Source organism: Serpula lacrymans (assembly GCF_000218685.1).
Source record: "Serpula lacrymans var. lacrymans S7.9 unplaced genomic scaffold SERLAscaffold_1, whole genome shotgun sequence".
Taxonomy (NCBI): Eukaryota; Fungi; Basidiomycota; class Agaricomycetes; order Boletales; family Serpulaceae; genus Serpula; species Serpula lacrymans.
This window is the reverse complement of record NW_006763290.1, coordinates 2,203,380-2,224,444: the sequence shown is the minus strand read 5'-3', so window position 1 is coordinate 2,224,444 and position 21,065 is coordinate 2,203,380. Positions and strand designations below refer to the sequence as shown.

Below are 21,065 nucleotides of genomic sequence, written 5' to 3'. Positions count from 1 at the left end.
AATGTGATACACAATGTCAAACAGAATAATCATAGATTTGGCAGATGTCAGATAATGACTTCAAGGTTTGATGGATGATTAGCCAAATGATATTCAAACCATGTGACTTGATTCTCTTTTTAGACAGTCCAAGCCTAGATCCAGACCCAAGTCTTCTATGTGACATTGTGGGGTACTCCACAAGGTGCTACATCATACATATAATGGCACATTGCTGTGCATTTTCATCCTCTGCACCATCATGTCTGTTTCCTCCCTGACAGAGATGTCCAAATGAGCCTAGCAAAAACCCAACCACTGTAGCATCACTGTAATTTGAGGCTTTCTGAATATCCATCTAGTAAGTCTTAAATCATCCTCCTCATGCTCAAATAGCCGCTGACTCAGATATCCTCAGACTTTCTTTGTAGAATCTAAGTCGTTCTGAAATAGTGAGTAATACTGTTGATTGTCATTGTACTTGTACTAATCATGATCTCAACAACACATAGGTGCTATCATGTTATATTACATTGGTTTTTGCTCATTCCGTCCCATAGCACATATAATGTAATATCACTATGACTAGTAGTTAACAAAATTTATTCTATTCCCCCATCCTGTTCCGAGTTTAAGTAACTGCATGATTGAAGTCAAACTACAATGGTTGGTGTAAAATGGCCAGAGTGACTGACATGTATTGACAGTGATGCTATAGGATCTGATACGTCTGAGAGGTCACATTGTGCAGATCAAACTGGTTGGGCTGGTCTGACTGATCAGGCTGTCCATGCTAGTTAGGCATATATATCCTCAAAAGTGATATAGCGCCATATGACTGTGGACAATAATACTCAGGTGTGATCTGATAATGGCTTACAAGGCCTTGCTGCAACATTTTGACTGTTATCATAGGATCAAAAGCCTGACTGTATAAACTGGCCTTTTGAGGCCTTACATAGGAAAACAGATTTTTCTGACTGTTACGATACACAATTTTTGGACTTACAATCTTCTTTCTTAAAGTTCTCACATACTTTTCTTTTGTTCAGACTGTCAACTTTTTTGCACTGTACTGCTTTTCTTTATTTTTAGATACAAGTCTCTCACACAGTAGAGCTGGTCACGCATGCTGTGCCTTACGACATTATTAAGCCACTGCTTCCATCAACTGTATAGTACATAAGTAAAAACACCCTGTATTAGTATATAAAACCCCAATAGATTCAGGAGACTCCTCAGCGGGTCCTCCTGTTGTTTACTCACAACTAACTTGGTCCAACTTTAAGAGGTTTACCCACTCCTCCACCTATCCTCTTTGCTTGTTGTTGTATGTACCAGAGTATATGAACTTTGGTTATTACAACCTCAGATGGTTCTTTTGTTGAGGGAAATTAGTCTCAAAAACCAACAATCTGCACCTCCTTATTCTAAAAATAGACAACATCCTCTTACCATCCCTTCTAGTAATGCCTCATTTGCTTTGTTCTTTTTATCTGATACTCTTTTTATCTGATATTCACTCTAGGCTGTAGGCACAAAACTCCACCAACAAACCTGAAAAACCATATCAAATAGACAACCTGCTCTCATGGCAGCCTTACACAAGTTCAATGCATATTCATCAGGAAAGCTTTGTTGTGCCATATAGACAATGTAGCCAGTCATGCAATTACCTATAGCCACATGTCCCTATGTTGAGGATTTCAGTTGCATCAAGATAAGTAGTGTCCTAAACATGTAGAAATTATATTACATAAGCAAACTTCAGAGCTTTGCCCAAAGATTTATTTTGTGATTATAACCAGCCTTTTGTGGCTATTAATTTTCACATGGTATTTAAATTTGTTTGGTATACAAGAAGCTTTGTATCTATGTTTTATGGCATTTGTTTTCCCACATATCCTTCTCCCACACCCTGAAGGTCTGAATGTCCAACAAAACATTATGTAGTACCTCCATTGAATTTGCAGTATTTACTGTAGACTACATAAAGCTAAATTGTAGTTAAATAGTCTTTCAGATCTACAAAATAAATCAGTGTCAATAAAATGATTCAAAAAATAAGTATTTGCTTGTTCCAGGATGTCATTGCTTAACCAAGCCATGTTGACTTTCAGACCCATTTTTGGAATCAGGTGATATGGCCGCATAATGTTGCTCAGGGGCACTACACTGTTTTGTTGGCAGTTTTGAGTTGACCTTGAAACCACGTGTACTTTCAAGTGTGTGTGTAGGGCAGGTAAAGTAGAGTGAACCACTCTATATAAGTAAAAGGGAGGGAACCTGAGCAGCGCCAAAGTTCTTAGGGCAATTGAAAAATTGTGTGTACTTGTGCAACTTGTAGGCCTACCCAGTGTACATATCCACATGTAAGATTGTTAGTGTAAAATTTGAAAGATTCACAGACAAGAAATACCTGCTAGTCATGGTGTCATAATTTCTCCATGACTCAGCACCTCATTCTTTAGTCTCACTGATACTGTGTCGGACCATGCAAGAAATATGGTTTTGTGATTTGTGTCCATTCAAAGATGCATTAATTGCGGCAATTACATGCACCCGGAATATTACACCTTGTTCAGCACCAAAACAATTTGCTCACAGCTTCAGGGTGAAGTCCTTGTAGACATCAAAGCAATCTTGATAGGTGTGATCAGGTGTGCAAGATTGGGTTAGCATTTGTTTTTTGTTGAAGTATTGCTACAGAGCTGGCAAAACATCCACAGCCCCATATGCACTTTCCGGACTGCTAACAGATGTGGCAGAAAAGGCTCCACTTTTTGCTAGCATGCTCTATGTTGAGCATGTTGGCAAAACAGGCGAGCATTATCTTTTGTCATCTGATTCAGTTTCTGAGTCCACTAGCTGCGTGCTTATGCTCCTGAAAATGGCCTCAGGGTGTAATGTTTTCATCTCAGAACTTGAGCTTGATGCTTGAAGAACTGCTCGCATAAAGAGTGATCATTAGATCGCAACAGACTCCTGGTGCTGTAGCCAAAGCACTATTTGTAAACAACAATGGTGATGGTAATGGTGACATTAATATGAGGCAGATACTTGATGATTTTAAGGCATTGTATACAAGTCATGCAGGTGGGGAATTGAAGGTATCGGCCCTATGGCTCAAAGATGGTATATAGAATAGGTGAACATATCTTTTGATTATATGCATTCCGAAAACTCACCAGTGTTTCAGCTGCAATCAATCCCATAAACTATGGTAACATGATTACCAAAATTAATGTAACTATGTATTATGTCAAGTTGATGCTTTAGGAAAGCAGCTACTGGCACTGATGGATTCATACATGGGATGGAGTTATATGTAGGAGGAATTTATTGGCCATGGGTTTTGGCAGATTACTGAAGGGATAACAAGTCATGGGCAACTGAATCCACACTGATAGACTGTATTAATATCAAGGTTGTTGACTTCTATGGTATGTGTTATTTCTATTTTTTCCTTGCAGGCAATAACACTATCATGTTTTACAGTTTTACACAACTTCCAACTGAAGATATTCACAAAGAATCATTTTGTTGTGTTTGCAATGATATGTCAAGGTGTCATGCCATGCTTTCCAATAGCTCCAAATGTAGGAATCACCATTGATGCCCTCAAGATATACCATTGCACATATTTCTGGAATTCACATTTTTCTATACAGGCCTTTGTGAAAATACTTGCAAATCTTCATGAGGTACATGATCTACTTACTATCAGTTTCTTCTGGTTTACTAACTATTTTATATAGGCTCCATGCAAAAAACATCTGTTTTCTGAAGGCCCTCCATTATAATTTACTGGCAACTCAATCATCCTTGCTAGCATGTATATACAAACTAAAGGATGAGGCCCTCTAAAATCCAAAATTCTATACACAGCAGCCAACCATGACAACAACAGACCCAACAAGCCTCCTGAGGAGATCTATAGTGATTATTACCTGTTAAGAGCCTATATTGACAAGTAAGTTCAGGAAGTGCTTCAAGGTTTCACTGTATTCTAAATATATCTACTTATTTCAGATCAAATGTTGTCTATAAGATGATGTGGAGGGAAATCCCTGTACTGGCTGTAGGAAGAACACAAAAGAAAACATCACAAAGAAGATGTGGGGGGTTTTTGATGATACCAGAATTTTTCTAGCAGTCTGCCTCCATGGCTTCTGCCTTCTTGTTGTTGATATAGTCCAGAGTGGTGAGCTGTTATTTGTTCCTTAACTAATCCTTACTTACTTGATAAAACTATACTATTCAGTGCAAAGTATCCTTTTCTCTTATAGAGAAACTTCTGGATGCTTTTGTTAATGGCCATGCTAGGAGGTTTGATATCAATGCAAGTTCAGAACCATATTAAACAGAAGCCCACTTAGGAGATGTTCTTAGGAGCTCAACCATATATGCCTTGTTAGCATATTTTATAGACATACACACAGGCACACTGTTACAGTACACAATTTTTGAACCTTTAAATTTTATTCTCTACTTTAACTTTCTTTCATAGTTTTTGCACACTGTGCCATGTGGCACTTTCTATTTTGTTCAAACTCCATTTTCTCATGCTGCACTGTCTTTTTTTATTTCTAGCTATAAGTCTCTCATGCAGTGGAGCCAGTCACACGGGCTGTGCCCTATGACATCATCAGCCACTGACCTTCATCAACTGTATAGTATACATGTACAAATAGTCTGTAGTAGTATAAATACCCTGATAGATCAAGGAGTATGGGTTGTCTGGAACTATGCTATCAGGTCAAAGCACTAACATGGGAATGGGAAAGAGCACCAGCAAAGCTCCTCTGTATATTGATGTTATTGCAGCAAGTGTGAGTTCTGGTTCTAGCAAGGATCATTAAGAGTCTCTTATTGAAAATGATGAAGCAGAAGGGGTCACTGAGAACAAAGATCTTGAGGAAGGGGACAAAGAAAAGGAAAAGGAGTAGGAGGACAAAGAAGAGAAGTAGGAGAGTATCAGATTTTATATTTATATGTACATAAAAGAGAGAAGAATGTATAGTAGAATGTAGGTATAATGTATATGTAGTAGATGTAGTATATATTTGTGTAGTAAATTATAAAAGAAAAAAGAAACAAACATAAAAAAGTAAAGAAAGAACATAAAAGTTGGATTTTTTGTCCAAGCAACAAAATATAGGCATAGGGCAGAAATTACAAATGGAATGGAACACAATAGTGTGATGGTAACAGAGAACAATGACAAAAGCATGGCAGACAGCCAAAAGCAGATGACACAGGCATGAGGCAGAGAGGGCAAGGGTAGCAGTTTTCCCATTTTGATATCCTCCATAGAGGTAGTCTGGCCTTTAGCATGAAGCCAGGAGCAGGAGTTAGCATCCTTGCTTTGTCCAGATTTTGCTTCAGCTTGAGAACTTCAGGCTTATCACCTAGATCTGCGATTTCTTGGACTAGCCAGTTATCAGCAAAAAGCCGAGCATTATCTGTGCCTTGAATAGTTGCCCCACTCATGATGAAGTAACAAGCAATCTGCTCCAGGGAGATATCCAAGGCAACAAGAAACTTGTACTGTCTCCTCCTGCAAATTAGAATTTCCAGCTCCTTGTTACCCATGACTTCTCTATAAGGACAACCAGAGTATGCCAAGACTTCTGTCACAACTTGCATATATTATGTTTGCCAATTGTGGCTCTCCGCACTTGCTGATGACTGTAGGCTCAGCTGTAATACCACCAGGTATCCCCTTATAACCTAGTGGTCATAATATTGGTTTACTGGTGGGGGGATACCTTTAAAGGTTTGCTAATGGTCTACCATCCAGTAAGTTCATCACATTTTTTTACCAAGTTCTTTCTAAGTCTTCCAGGTCCTTCTCCAAAAGGCCTTTACTCCCCTCCTATTTTATCCTCTACTCTCCCCTTATTCACTCCATTGAGTTAGGGATCAAGGTCCACAAAAGGGTTTAGCGCACAAGCTAAGCTACTCTCACAAGTGTACCTGCATCCTCCAAGCTCCAGCAACTCCAAAGGTCACGGTTCTGACACATAGCAAACAAATGTGGGAAAAGCTCTGCTCTGGAGTTGGGGCCCAAGAAAAGACAGTACATCTGAAATTTCCATTGGTACTAAGTGTAGCACTTACTTCTCTCTATAATAATTGTCCAGAAAGTAGTGTTGCCCAAGACCCTCTTGTTCACCATAGACACCATTTTGTGAGGGCCATACATACCTTCTGCAACATCCAGAATCTTATAGAAAGTGGTATCAAGCATATGGTATCAGATGAAGTCAAAAAAAGTTATACTGTTTAGTATGATATCCTACCTATCATTACTAGTATCCCCACTAACAACCACCTTACAGGGGACACAGAGAGCAACATATATTTGTAGATCTACTAAAACGCGTTCCAGGGCTTGAAAGATGCTTAATGGGCAAGGCATCAACTGAAGAGAAAGTGATACATATTGCAGACTTGGTATATATGTTCATCTTACCACAATTCACTCTTAACAATGCTTTATTTGGCAGATCCAAAAAGGAGCCAATGGGGCCAGATCAGATAATACCAAGGGTATCAAGACCACAGTGATTGATTGGATTATGCCTAAGGGGCAGACCCTGTTACCCCATCTTCATTGCAATATAAGGACTGGCTGTGGCTTTAACCATAATTATACCAGTGCTCTGCTATTCTCTATAGGGCTGGACTGGTCAGATCCAGAGTAAGTCACAATTTATTTGGTCTCCCTCTAACATGGTGTTGATTGTCTCTTGGAAGGACAAAAAAAAAGCTCATAAATGGCCAGATTCAAGTTGCAGGTGATCAGTGGCCAGTGATGCTGTACGCAAACTATCATTATGACTTGAAGGTCTCCTGGAATGGTTTATTGAGGAGTATTTGTATTCTCTTTTCAATGTAATCTGGCAGTCTTTGATGTAGTTCTATGCTAATCCATTCATACAACAGGCCTTCAAGCATATTTTAACATGATTGAGTTTTGTCGACCAAAAGCCCAAGGCTACACACTCTGGTCACCAGAGCCTCTATCACCTATGTAGCTACTCAAGTAAGTGGACTAAGTTCTAATATCTTCAATATAGAAGAACTAATATTTCATAGATTATTTCTGCTAGGTTCACTTCCTATGAGAACATTGAGGCTGAAGTCAGTGGACAAATCTTATTACTGACTCACAGCATTTCTATAATAGCATTCTGGAATTACTGGAAGATCCACAAGAAAGTAACAAAGTAATCATTTTGATGGCCTGGTAAAACCAGTACATGGAGTTATCATATCCTTTGCTTTATATGTGCTGATAAATATTAAACAGTGAAGTATTTTCTTGCTATACCTTTTCTTGTTTTTTAAACCCCATCTACTTTCCCATTTCCATTTGATGACAAAAGATTCAAATTTTTTGCTACCAGTTAAGAGCATAAGCTTTTTTCTCCAGTCCTATTCATTCAGTTGCACTCAAAAAAGCCCAGAGTTTAAGTTTTTCTCCATATTTCTGTTAATTCAGATTTATTACAAATACTTATTTTATTCCCATTTAATTGCTATTTAATATTTATGTGCAGTCAACAAGCTAATATTAAGGCACAGGCTTAAATGAGCCTAACCATAGTGTAATTACCAGTCTCAAGGAAAGCACCACTTATATTGGCATGTATTGAATGACAAAACTGGATAAACCTAGTCTCTGCTAAACAACCATTACATAACACATTTTCGGACCTTTAAATTTCATTCTCCCCTTTAACTTTCTTCTGCAGTTTTCACACACTGTGCCATGCGGCACTTTCCCTTTTGTTCAAACTCCACCTTCTAACGCTGCACTGCCTTTTCCTTATTTTAGCTACAAGTATCTCACGCAGTAGAGCTGGTCACACAGGCTGTGCCCTTGACATCATCAGCCACTGCCTTTATCAACTGTATAGTACATATGTAAAAACAAACCTGTAATAGTATATATACCCCAATAGATCAAGGAGACTCCTCAGCGAGTCCTGTTGTTTACCCACAACTAACTCGGTCCTACCTAAGGGGTAACCACTCCCTCATCACTACCTTTATAGTTTGTTCTAGTTGTGCGCCAGAGTAAGAAACTCTTGGTCATTACAGTTGAGGGTAATCAACAAGAGGACTTGCTGAGGAGTCTCCTTGATCTATTGGGGTATATATACAACTACAGGCTATTTGCACATGTGTATTATACAGTTGATGAAAGTGGTGGTGATGATATCATAGGGTGCAGTCCTTGTGACCAGGTCCACCATGTGAGACAGTTGTATCAAAAAATAAGATAAAGCAGTGCAGCACAAGAAAGTAAAGATACAAGTGGAGTTTTAAAATAAAGGAACAGTGGTAAATAGGGAGGTTATTGTGCATGGGTGGTGGAATGTTCCCACAGCCTTGACATTGTGTGGCGGAGGGTTTGAGGTGTGAGTGTCCTGGCAGGACACTTGTGCCATCAAATGGTGAGCAGGATTTTTCACAGTCCTGCCTGCTTACCTTTGAGGCTACAATGCATTCTCTATACTGGCACCTCATGCCACACACCTGTTATAATTCAATTCATCTCCCAAAAATGGATCAAGCATGAGAATAAATGTACTATTCATGTTATTGGTGATAGAAGGACACACAAAAGTAGCGTAGACTGATATATCATGCTTACCCAAAGTTTTAGCAGGTTCTGCTTCACCTTAAGGACATTTCAGAGGGGACTATGGTGTCTAGTGTGGAGGAACTTTGTAATTTTTTAGGTACCAAAGGCCCTGGACCTGGTGGATATATTATGCGTGGTTAGTGTCAGGCGTATTCCCTAGATTTCTGCACAGAATACAGAAAAAGGCAGGAGGACAAAATAGCATCATTTTTTAATAAGTTGAGTTGTTATCCTATAGAGAACACTTACTAGACAGCTTAATGTGAGATAGGTTATTGACAATTACTTTCAATCAGTTTTAATAGATGCTTCAATGAGAAAGTCATGCCAATAGGTGTCATCTGCAGAAAGGCTGGTGTCTGATAGATGCAAACCAGACCTAATGCTTGTTGATGATGTCGTGGATGGGGGCTATACTTGGCTTCATCTAATCTCTATGTGCAAGGTCAAATATATAGAACTTCCCCACCTTTTCAGCCTTGCCATAGGCCAGTTAGCAGTGCATTATTTGTCCTTTATGAGCAAGTTGCTAGGAGATTTTACATTAGATTGTCTCTCTGCGGGCCCATGCTAAGGATATCACTATTTACCAGAGAAGGCAACACTACCACTTCACTATTTGACATTAATAGATACACTGAGCTATTCATCAGGATCTTGATCTTCCTTCGTTACTTGCAGACTAGATGGCTAGGCTACAACTATGCTACATGCTATGGATTACAACAATGAGGGTGTGGCAGTTTTGCATGTCATGCAAGGTGAAGCTACTCTACTCTATAAAGTCGTTGCAATCTTCTTTAAGCTGATGGGCCTGCTGGGAAGAGCCACAAGGGTTATGGTGGCAGAGGTTTCTGATAATGGGCCTTGTGCACCTGAAGATCCTGATCGTGTCATTATCAAAGATTTTTGGCTTACCACTGGCACTCCTTCCAACAGCAACATTCATGATAAGCTAGAAGATTTGACAAAAGATCCATTCTTTGCAAGTTACAATGAAAGCTCCTCACCTATCTTCCATTATCCTGACAATCACCAACCTCCTCCTGCATCTTTTGACGACATCATCAGATCTGGAAATCCAGAAGTGGATGCCTTATATGATAGGGCAAACACCGGCTGGGATGACACACACCCCCCACCAGAAATTCCAATCAGAGACCATTGCCTTTCCCCATCATCAACCCTTGTGCCACCTATTGCACATCCTGGGACGCTTATTCAGGACACAACCAAGGTTATCATGAGCATTGCTGGAGTTTCAGAGTTTGCTGCCTTGGAGGACCATACACATCATTGTATGGCCATGAAAACAGTTGGGGTAGAACTTGGGTGGTTTTCCTGTGTACGTGAAATGCTGGGTGGGATTATTGGTGTTTTACTTGGTAAACCAAGAATTGTTTACATTCATCTCATCACTTGCTAGTATCTGGCTACACAAGCTTTCAGAATAGTTACTTGAGATGTGGTCTTATTCATTGTGATGTTAGTGATAGCAATTCATGGCTTCAAGTCAAGGCTGCCTTGGCCATCCCAGATTGGCCTGTTAATGTCAAAAATGACTGGCATCCACAGCATCCTGGAGTTTTAGGAGATTGAGCAATAGCTAAAGATGTTCAAAATAGTGACGCTGACAGGACCACAAAATATCTGACAATGAGTTTTCTTATTCAGTTATGATAGAATTATTACTTATATCTTTGGAATATCAAGGGACATATCCTTCTCAAGCTATAGGGAGAATTCTGCAACCTGACCTGCCGCATGACTATATTGATGACTTGGAGTCCGTTTTGTGGATGTTAAGGTTGATCATGGTCAACTGCAAAGGACCCTACTATTAGCAAATTGACTGGGATGAGCAAGCAAAGCAAACTGCAGTTGGCAAGAAACCTATGTCATTAAAGTGCTCAGCCCCTCAGGAATAGAAGCCTCCAGAAGCATCACCTCATCAGCACAGTGATGTCCCATTACACAGTCACATTACCTTTAACTACAAAAAGGATCTCTCCAGTAATGTTACTAAGGAAGGCATCCTGAATATCCCATCTTATCAGTTGCAACTCTTTTCTCACAGCAAACAGGACAATATCCCTGCCTGGGTCAAATAAGGGTGTCAAATGCTTAATGCCTACATAGTAGCAATGAAAAAAGTTTTGCTCTCATGCCTTCACTTTATAGCATATATCAATCCTTATTTCTGCAGCCATGTCTCTGTCAGGGCAGGGATGTGCAAGCTTTCAGTGTGTTTACATGGAGTGAAATATTGAGTGATGATGGCAACGTGCTTTATAGTCCTCCCCCCAACCATATTTCACACCAGGAGATGGTGGATATTGTGAGAGATATGAGGAACAATATTGAGCCTGAGTCTGATAGTGTGGAAGTGTCTGTGGAGATTATCACTAGAAGGGAGAATTGACAGCTACAGCTCTAGGACGTGTGTAATAATACACAATTTTTGGACTTTCAGACTTTCATTCTCCTTTTTAACTTTTCGTTATTACTTTTGGATACTTGCACCATGTGGCACTTTCCTTTGATTTTAAACTCCACTTATTTTGTTACTTTCTTGTGCTGCACTGCCTTTTTTTATTTATAGCTACAAACTCTCTCTCATGTGGTGGAGCTAGTCACGAGGGCTGTGCTCTATGACATCATCAGCCACACTTAGCAACTGTATAGTATATATGTAACACGAACCTTTAGTAGTACATATATATACCCCAATAGATCAAGGAGACTCCTCAGTGAGTCCTTCTGTTGTTTACTCATAACTAACTTGGTCCTATCATAAGGAGTTTATCTATTCCTCCAATCACCATCCCTGTTTGTTTTTGTTGTGCACCAGAGTATACAAACTGTTCTTGCTACATCAATGGGATATATTTCTTCTTTCAGAAAATAAAAGTTTACCTTTGAGTCTTTTGATGAAGTTTCAACAATATATAATGTTTGCTTTTAGTAGCAAAGGATGTTGTTTACTTCATTAACCATAGATCACTCTGCTGGCTCATATTCAGAATTGCTAATATTGTACACAGGAAATCTACTACATGTAGGCATAGCAAGAGGGGTATAATTATCTGTGGTTATATTAAGGTCAGCATGTTATACCACAGTAATTGATTTGATATACCATTTGGCCGCATTGAATTTATTAACTCTTCTGCCTCATTGTCAAGTTCATCATGAATATCATCTTCAGCTATTCTCCTTGGCTTTTTACAAACAGGCTCTCCATCCTCTTCTATATCCCCTTTGTTACTGCTCCTATCAATATCATCAACTTCAGCCTCAAGCATGTTAGCAGTCTTCCTATATATACCTGTATTTTAAAGGACAGTGTTAATATAAATTATAAATACATAAATAAACAAAAGCACACCTATTAATTTCTCCTCATTAGCTTGTACTTTGGCAGCCTTGAGCTTCTTTTGAAAGGTTCTCTGACATTTGTCTTTCTTTTGTAGTCAAACCTTCATCTCTACACTTGGAGGAAGTAGACAATAGTGTGTTAGCTATTTTGGCCTTGTTTTTTCTGTTCCCTGCTGAAGTAACAGGACCTTGCTTTTTTGAGTCTGTCCAGACCTGGTTCCAGGAGCCACATAATAGAGTAATGTTACAATTGACATACCAGCACCTACTTATGCTTCACTTTTTGTACTTTTTACTTTTACTTTTTCCAAGTCACATGACCAGTCATGTGACCATTTACTTTACTTTACATTTTTTGGACTTTTCATAGTCACATGACCAGTGTCTACGCTCACCATGTGATTGGTCACATGCTAGACATTGGACTTTAAACTTTATTTACAACTGTACAGTACCTCATGTATTTTAGTATATATACAGGAGCAATACATGGGGAAGGACTCAGCAAGTCCTCCTGTTGTCTACCAACAACTAACTCGGTAGCACCTTGAGGGGAAATCCCTCCTTCTCATTACTCTTTTGAGTGTTGTTTTTGTTATGCTCCAGTGCCCCAAGACTGTGTCTTGTTGGTGTTGTCACAAGTAAGGTATAAATAGAGCTAAAATGCAAGAATTGACAACCAGCAGACAATATCTTACTGGATAGAACCTCTCACATTTCAAAGCTTTCACCTTACAAATATCTACAAATACAAACATTCAATGATGTTGTAAATTACACTTAAATTGGCGGTAGGGGCCAGCATATACTGTAAATATTGCGACTACTCAATTGTGTGATAAAATTAAACCTAATTGAACTTAACATTACTTTCTCAACCACTATGTCCTTCAGCCCAACTTTCCATCTCTTACCCTTGAAGTACAAATGCATGTGAGTAATGTCACATAAAGAACATACCACAAAATCTCTCTTATTCAGTTGCAACACCAATCCAATCATGGGAATAATATCTCTTAGGTAATGCTTGTAAAAGTGGAGAGAATGAGATGAAATATGTGGACATAGATATTCAGAAAAAAAATATAATGAGAGTGAATGTATAATATTAACAGGTTCCACAAGGCTTAAATCTCCCTCTTTGTGCTTATCTAGTGTGAGCACAAGGCATACTTTTTTGTCCTTTGCATCGTAGTGAGCTTTAGTTCCAAAGTTGACATTGACTACTAAGCCGATGAAAGTGTAGACAGTAGAGTGATTGCTTCCAGCTCAAATATTGCCTGTCCTACTGTCTGTCCTCTTCAGAATTCCAGAACTATGGCTTGTGGTTTGGATATGACAGTATTCCCTTTTAGGGTTGAACCCTTGAGACCCAAAATAGCCCTTGTAGGACTGGACTCTGGTGGATGTGCTTGAATGGGGTCAGGGTAGAATTTCTCCGGTGGACTAATTTCTTGGTAGCAAGTGGTGTGCAGAATCTGGGCTGAGTTTGAATGAGGATATATATTATGGGGGGGTCAACTTGGAAATTCCTTCAACTGGACAATCACGTCCAAAGATCTGTGCCTACGACTACCACCACCACCACCACCATCATCATCATGCCCAATGCCCCTGAGAATGCCATAGTGAAAATGGCCCACCTCTGCACAGAGATGGCGGAGGCTGAGCACCAGCTCAAGGAGGAGCAAAAAAGGGCAGAGGAGGAAGCACAGTGGGCAGTAGAGGCCCACAAAGCAGAGGAGGAGAGGCAAAGGCTCGAGAAGGAGAAAGCGGAGAAAGCAGAGGAGGTGCAGGCGGCGGAGTCAGGGGAGACACAGTCCAGGCATCCCTGCTCCGTCTGCGTGTCCCAGGGCTTGGAGTGCAAATAAAGCGGCAAAGGATGACGGGTGAGCGCCTGCACAAACTGCAGGGCAGCCAACCACCAGTGTGAGGAGGACGGGAACACGGTTGTGGGTCCCAGCAAGGAGAAGAGGAGGGTTCCAGTGGAGTTGGAGGCGTTGGAGGTTGCAGAGCGCGCGATGAAGAGGAGGAGGGCGGCGGCACCCGCAACAGAGAAGTTGGAGGAGGGATGGAAGGCCCAGATTGTGGGCCTGCCGTGGGTGTTGTTGGAGGAGCAGAGGGCCACCAGGCAGCTCCTAGCTGACCTGGGGGAGGAGACCCTCAACCCCCTGGTGGATCTGGTGTGGTCAGACTCCAATGAGGAGTTGAAGGTGGGAGAGGAGGAGCTTGTGGAGGCGGCTGGGCAGGAGTGCTTGGACAAAATCAGGCACTTCAATGTGCATGAGTGGAAAGAGCAGGAGGATAAAGAGGAAGAGGAAGAAGTGGAGGGGCGAGTATCCAGAGTTGAAGGGGCAGGGTGAGGAGTATAAAACTCCCCCCCTCCAACACTTACTGTACTATAGAATAGATGTAATATAGTTCTCTTTTTCTCTTGTTTCTGAAATCATTTCCTTTGTTCTGGCCCAAAAATCCCGTGTGAGTAAGTCTGAGTGGATGAATGAATGGAGTGAGTACTGAGTAAGTCTGAGTGAGTGTAAGTCCGAGAGAGCTATAAGTCTGTGCAGAGGTAAGAGGTGAGTTCCAGAGGAATGATTTTGTACATATGGACCGGGCACACTGCGTGGAAATTTGAAACTAGTTCAGAGACATTCTTGAGTTCTGTTGCCAGTATCTATGAGGTCTCATCATCCGTACCTTCATAGCCAGACCTTCTAACAAGATAAAATAATGAGTAGGGCTTCCTGCGGCAATCAACCTTGGAGTGAAGGATTTTGGAGATTTTGTATTCCGGCTCTCTGTCAACAAGGACAGGGTGAGGCAGAGGCTGCTCACAGTTGGGAATGGAGCTTGGAGTTGCTGATTTGGGCTGGGATACATGGAAAATGGGGTGTATGGCTTTCATACTGTCCAGGAGTTTTAGAGTGAAGGATCTGGTACCTGCCTGAGCTATGACCGTATGGGGGCCAAGATACTTTTCCAAGAGTTTCTTAGAAGGGCGCATGGAGCGGAAATACTTGGCCAGAACATATGCTTGTCCACCAATCCGGAAATCTGGGGCTGGCATGCGACAAGTGTCTGCGGGGCCTTGGTACTGCTTCTGTGCATGGGAAATCTCACCTTGGAGAAATTGGTGAAGATCATCTAGGTCTATAGCATATTTCTGAGCTCTAGTGGAAGTGAGGTCACACTCTGGATGCATGGAGATATTGGGGTGGTAGCCTTTATTTGCAAAAAAGGGTGATATCCCTGTAGCAGCGCCCAGAGCGTTGTTGTATGCACACTCTGTTCAATTGAGAACTTCTGGGAAGTGTCTAGCCATTTGCTGAGAGCTAACAGGGATGGGACTAGAGTCCAGTATGAGTAACTATATTATCAGAGAGTACAGAATGTGTACAGTAGCTAGGGTCCAGTATGAGTAACTAAAGAATAGAAATACTGGACTCTGCAATACTAGTCCGAAGTTTTGTAAACAAAGGTAAACAAATCAGCCACAAAGGCGAATTTATAGAATGCTCAGTAAATACTGAACAATAGAGCAAAAAGAATAAAGAGAAAAGTGATTTAGAAAGAAGGGAAAATATATAGCGCAACTAGGTGCAGAATCATCAAAACTAACATGATAAAATTGGATATTGACCGGACCAGGGATTGAACCTGGAACCTTCTGGATATATGCCAGCTGCTCTACCAATTGAGCTATATTGGACAAGGTTATACAATACAGGATCTTAAACATGACATGCAACCACAGACGTCTTACACAGAATAGCTGCTGCATACTGGGCTGGCTTACAAATCAGAGGTATTATCCTATGGAGTACTGGTATGTCAGAGTATATTCTAACAAACTCTGTTAATAGGAGGAGTTCGGACTAGTTGTCTTGCTGGTAGTTGCAGTGTGACAACACCAACAAGACACAGCCTTGGGGCACTGGAGCACAACAAAAACAACACTCAAAAGAGTAATGAGAAGGAGGGATTTCCCCTCAAGGTGCTACCGAGTTAGTTGTTGGTAGACAACAGGAGGACTTGCTGAGTCCTTCCCCATGTATTGCTCCTGTATATATACTAAAATACATGAGGTACTGTACAGTTGTAAATAAAGTTTAAAGTCCAATGTCTAGCATGTGACCAATCACATGGTGAGCGTAGACACTGGTCATGTGACTATGAAAAGTCCAAAAAATGTAAAGTAAAGTAAATGGTCACATGACTGGTCATGTGACTTGGAAAAAGTAAAAGTAAAAAGTACAAAAAGTGAAGCATAAGTAGGTACTGGTATGTCAATTGTAACATGCAGTAGATCTGTAGGTACCGTTTGAGCATCTGGATAGTTGGTTCTGTCTGTCTGTTGCCCTCTGGGTGGTATCTGGAGGTAAAATGGAGGTGGATATTGAATTTTTTTTGAGGGAACAGAAACAGTAGGAGACAAACTTGGAGCCGCAATTGGAGGTGACATGGGTGGGAACTTCTTGCTTGGAGAACACATGTAGGAGGAAAAGCTTAGCTAGCTCTGGAGACATGATGGTACCATAGGTGGGAATAAACAAGGATTGCTTGGTGAGCCTGTCTACAACTACCAGGATGGGTGTGAAACCATTGGAGGCCGGAAGTTGCTTGACAAATTCCATGGAAAATAGAGTTCCACAGTTTTTCCAGTTACTTCAATGTTCTGTGGGGTTTGTGATGAGGTCCCTTAGCTCTGGCACAAGTGGTATAGGACTTCACATAGTCTTTTACAAAGGTCCGGAGTCCAGGCCAGGTATATTCTTGACGGATGAGCTCCAGGGTTTTATTCTGACCAAAGTGTCCAGAAAGAAGGTGATAGTGTTTGTCCCTGAGGACTCGGAGTTGAAGATTGTTAGCATCTGGGACATAGAGGTGATTGTCACACCGAAGGAAACCATTGAGGTCATTAGACCAGCAAGGGTTGTGTGGAGGAGGGTTTGCGAGGAGTGCAGCAGAAACCGGGTCAATAGTCAATGAGGCGAGTATGTCTTGGTGGAGCAGCTCAGAGCCTATTATGGAGATGGCAATGGCTTGGTCAGAGATGAGAACAAAACCAGTTGCTCAGTGGTGAAGATCTGTCGGAAATTCTGTGGGTTAACTTTAGCATAGTTCTATGTAGTGTCGCCACTCCAGAGTCAAGATGGAAAGGACGGCAGCAATGGCGTAGTCTGAAGCATCAGTTTCCACAATCAGTTGGGCATACGGAACCCAGTGCAAGAGAACCAGAACAATTGTAAGGTGTTTTCAATGCTTCAAAAGATTTTCAACAGTCATCGGAGAAATTCCAAGGGATGTCTTTCCATGTAAGGCGGGTGAGCGGAACAACAATACCAGTGTAGTTATCAATGAAACAATGGTAGAAGTTGGTGAGCCCCAGGAAAGACTGTATGTCCTTAATTTTACGTGGTTTAGGCCAGTCTCGGATGGTTTGGACTTTGTTATTGGATATTTTGAGGCCTTTCAGAGAGAGGAGGAATCTAAGGTATTCAACAGAATTGGTATAAAAAAAGCATTTGTCAGGGTGTGCATACAACCCGTTGGCATAGAGCTGCCAGTGTACCTTCTGGACATGTGCTATGTGCTGCTCAGAGTTATTGGAGAATATGAGGACATTGTTGAGATAGACAATAACGCAGACATGAAGGAGATTAGTGAATATTGTGTTGATAAATCCAGACTAGATAATAGGTGTGTTGGAGATCGAGCTTCGTATAGATTTTGGTGCAACTTGGAGTATCTAGGAGATTGGAGATGCGGGGAAGTGGATAGCAATCCTCTTTTGTGATCTTTTTCAGCCCTTGGAAGTCTACACAGAGCCTGTGGGAACCATTAAAAGATGCAGCGGGAGCTTGTCTACTTTGGCCTTGCTGAAAACACTTTCAAAATCATGGTATCTGGCGGGGACTGAGGATAGATCCACAACTTCTGGGGTAGTGGAGGAGGCTCGGAGTTCGGATAAGTGCATAGTAAAATGGGTGGATCCTTCAAGTTTGCAAGCCTAGTGAAAGGCAACCGCGTTTATGAGGGACACATTTGAAGACAACGGGTTGGAGATCAGAGTTGACATTGGTTGGGCATTCAAGGTCTTCGGAGTACGGAATGAGATATTGTCCTGTACCCAGTTAATTGATGGATTGTAGCAGGTGAGCTAATTGTGTCCCAGGATGAATCCAACAAGGTAACATAGAAAGTTATTGGAGTGACTTTTCCACAGGGAAAATGGACAGATAAGTCTACTGCCTTGGTAATAACAGAGTTCAATGTTCCATCAAATAAGCAGAGTCAGACTGGAGCAATAGTATAGGGAGAAAGTTGACTAGCATTCACAAAGGTGGTGTCTACAAAACAATGTGATAATCTAGATTCTACTAAAATTGTAAAGGAAGGGTTTGGAAGAGATTCAGAGGTAAGGGATATGTAGAGAGAATTGGTATCAGAAAAAGCGGACACATTGAGACATATCTCTATTAATGCACGGTTAGGATCAACAGTCCTCAACCCGTGCGCAGTGTGGAGGACTGCTGACTATTTTTTGCCTTGGTGGCATCCGGTTTGTTTTCAAGAACTGCTGCAGCGGCACAAGCTTTCATGGCACTGGAGGAGGACTTAGGGCACAACTCTGTGTTGTGGCTGGCTTGTCTGCAGAACAGACAGAGATTAAGATTATTGTCAAAACAATGTTTGCATTCCTCTGGGGTGAGTTTTCTGTCCTTGCCTTGGTTAAGTCTGGAGTTTTTGGAGCGGGTGAGTGGTGAGAGTGAAAATGGAAAGAGAAGTTTCCACGGGGTATGGGTTTTATAGAAGATGAAGAGGACTGCTTGGAGAAGGAGGACGTAGTATTGGTGTTGGGCGAGGACTTGGGCTGGGTAGTAGTTTTCCTGCTGACTTTGCTTTGTCATTCCCAATAACGAGAATCAATGGTTTGGGCAGTGATTCATAATTTTGCAAGAGAGTCTGGTTTTCCAAGTCTGGTTTTCCAATGTGGGAGATTTTGTCCTTGATCCTCAAAGGGAGCCCTTTGTAGAACTGGTGAGAGTGCACCTTTGCCCCAACCTTGGATTTGGGAGGCGAGATGGTTGAATTCAACCATGTACTTCTTTACACATTGGTTCTTGCAAATGTAATGTAGGTATGGAGTTCCATGCGGACAATTATCTAGCAAGAGGAAAATATATGTGTGAGGAGTGTATCATAAGGTCTAACTACAGAGTCTACGAGGAATACTAGAAGATGCAAGGAGAATGTATGGCGGACTAGAAGTTCGGTGCAGGAGTATCAGAGCGGACAACCGGAACATAATCCCGAGTATACCAATAGTTTGGGGGTTTTGGGCTCGGAGATGCCGGAGTTCTGTCTTCCGGAACGGATATGACACCTTTCCAACCTCAAGCAGCTTGTCACTATTGGTGAAATGGCACTTGGTTGGCAACACAGTCTATGTTTCTTAGTTGCAGGTCAATCTACTTGGTGAGGTAAGCTTTTATTGTTAGTATTTCGATTTGCAAACTTCCTCTGTCTAAATGGGTGTTGGGAATCTGATGGCGGCCCAACACCTATAATAATGGGCTTTATGGATTTGAGTAGCTGAGCTGTAAGGATTATTAGATAAATAAAGGCCAGTACAACAATAGTAATACATACCTTGCATGCAAGGCTTAGACTTGAAATATAAACATTGAGGTCCTTCACCTTGAAGGCTCCTGACAAGTTTTCTCTGTTCTGATATAATGAGGTCAGATAGTCCCTTTGGCTTGGCAGTGGTAGCATGTTTTGTGCCAGGGAGTAGAACATTATGCGGCCAGTTGTAACAAACCAACCTGCACTCTACAAGCTCACCAGCCATCCATTTCCAAGGGAAAAACTTGCCTGATGCAAAGTGGTGGCCAAGATCCTCTAGCGTATGGGATGGGTGAGTGACCAGTTCCTCACACAGTCATACAATACTTACTAAGCTTGTAAGCATTTAAATTAGGCTGAGGTCATCAATAACCACACCTGTGCTACCCTTATGAGCCTCCTGGAGACCTTGGCTGATTGAATCTTTGTCTGGCATAGCATTGTTCATTGTACTATTTTCATCTGGATGGATGAACACTCCAAGTTCCTCTCCAAACCCCACTCCAATTTTGGGCCTCACGACCCCACTGGAGACATGGAGTCTCAAATTAAGCACCTCCAGGAGTTACTCCTTACAAGCTCCTGCTCCCCTGACAGTATATAAGCTGTAACTCCTGTACTCCGTTCCTGCAGTTTGAATATCAACTAGATTCCCTTGCTTTCTTATCAGTTTTTTTCTAAGTCCTTTCCGATCCTTCTCCAAAGAATCTTTACTCTGCTCCTTTTTCATCCTCTACTTCTCCTCTGTCCACTCCCAATGAGCTAGGGACCAACATCCATGGAAGGGTCTAGCGCACGAGCTAAGCCAATTCCCCAACTTGTCCTCTGTACTCTGTTACTCTGCCCTCTGTACTCTGCAGCTCTGTTACTCTGAAGAGGCCATGGTTCTGACAAAAGGGTGGTGAGTGCAATTGTCCTTCTTTAAACAGATCCACTTGTCTGAAGGGACTGAAAGTTGAAATAGTCATTGAATATTGCCCTTCAGAAGCCAAGAAGGCCAACAAACGCAAATATGAACCCATGAACGGCCTGGAGATGGAGGATAAATGTAGGGATTACAAGTCAGAAGGTTCCAACGCCAGCTATGAGAATGAGGGTCCCTACAACAAGCACAAGGCCAAAGGCTTGACATCTAGGCATGCAGCTGGGAAGTGTCCCCGTTTTTTGAGACCTCAGCTGGAAAAGGTGGCATGCATGGCAATAAGGTCAGTATCAAAGGCAAAAGGCCGTGCAAAATCTCCCAGAGTTGCCCAACTTTCCTCTCATGGTCTCCCTGTTGACCGCTATAACAATGTTACACTCACCCTCTTCTGATACCTCATTAAAATCATCTCTGGTGTCCTCTCATGCATCAGCAGGGCAAGTGCGCTCTTCTGAAAAGCAAGCCAGTTCATTGCTAAGGGACACAGTGTCTTCCACT

At 41.5% G+C, this 21,065-nt stretch overlaps 2 protein-coding genes across 2 annotated transcripts; both read left to right on the top strand.

The window, feature by feature from the left end:
* Nucleotides 1-9,341: 9,341 nt before the first annotated feature.
* On the top strand, nucleotides 9,342-10,237 carry SERLADRAFT_432062 (uncharacterized protein; the record flags this gene model as incomplete). The annotated part of the gene is made up of 2 exons (XM_007312316.1): nucleotides 9,342-10,011; nucleotides 10,065-10,237. 2 exons carry the CDS (start codon nucleotides 9,342-9,344, stop codon nucleotides 10,235-10,237), a joined length of 843 nt encoding a protein of 280 aa, XP_007312378.1.
* A 3,380-nt stretch (nucleotides 10,238-13,617) lies between these two features.
* On the top strand, nucleotides 13,618-14,379 carry SERLADRAFT_432061 (uncharacterized protein; the record flags this gene model as incomplete). Its single annotated transcript, XM_007312315.1, has 2 exons — nucleotides 13,618-13,877; nucleotides 13,929-14,379. The coding sequence occupies 2 exons, from the start codon at nucleotides 13,618-13,620 to the stop codon at nucleotides 14,377-14,379; spliced, it is 711 nt and encodes a 236-aa protein (XP_007312377.1).
* Between the last annotated feature and the right edge of the window lie 6,686 nt (nucleotides 14,380-21,065).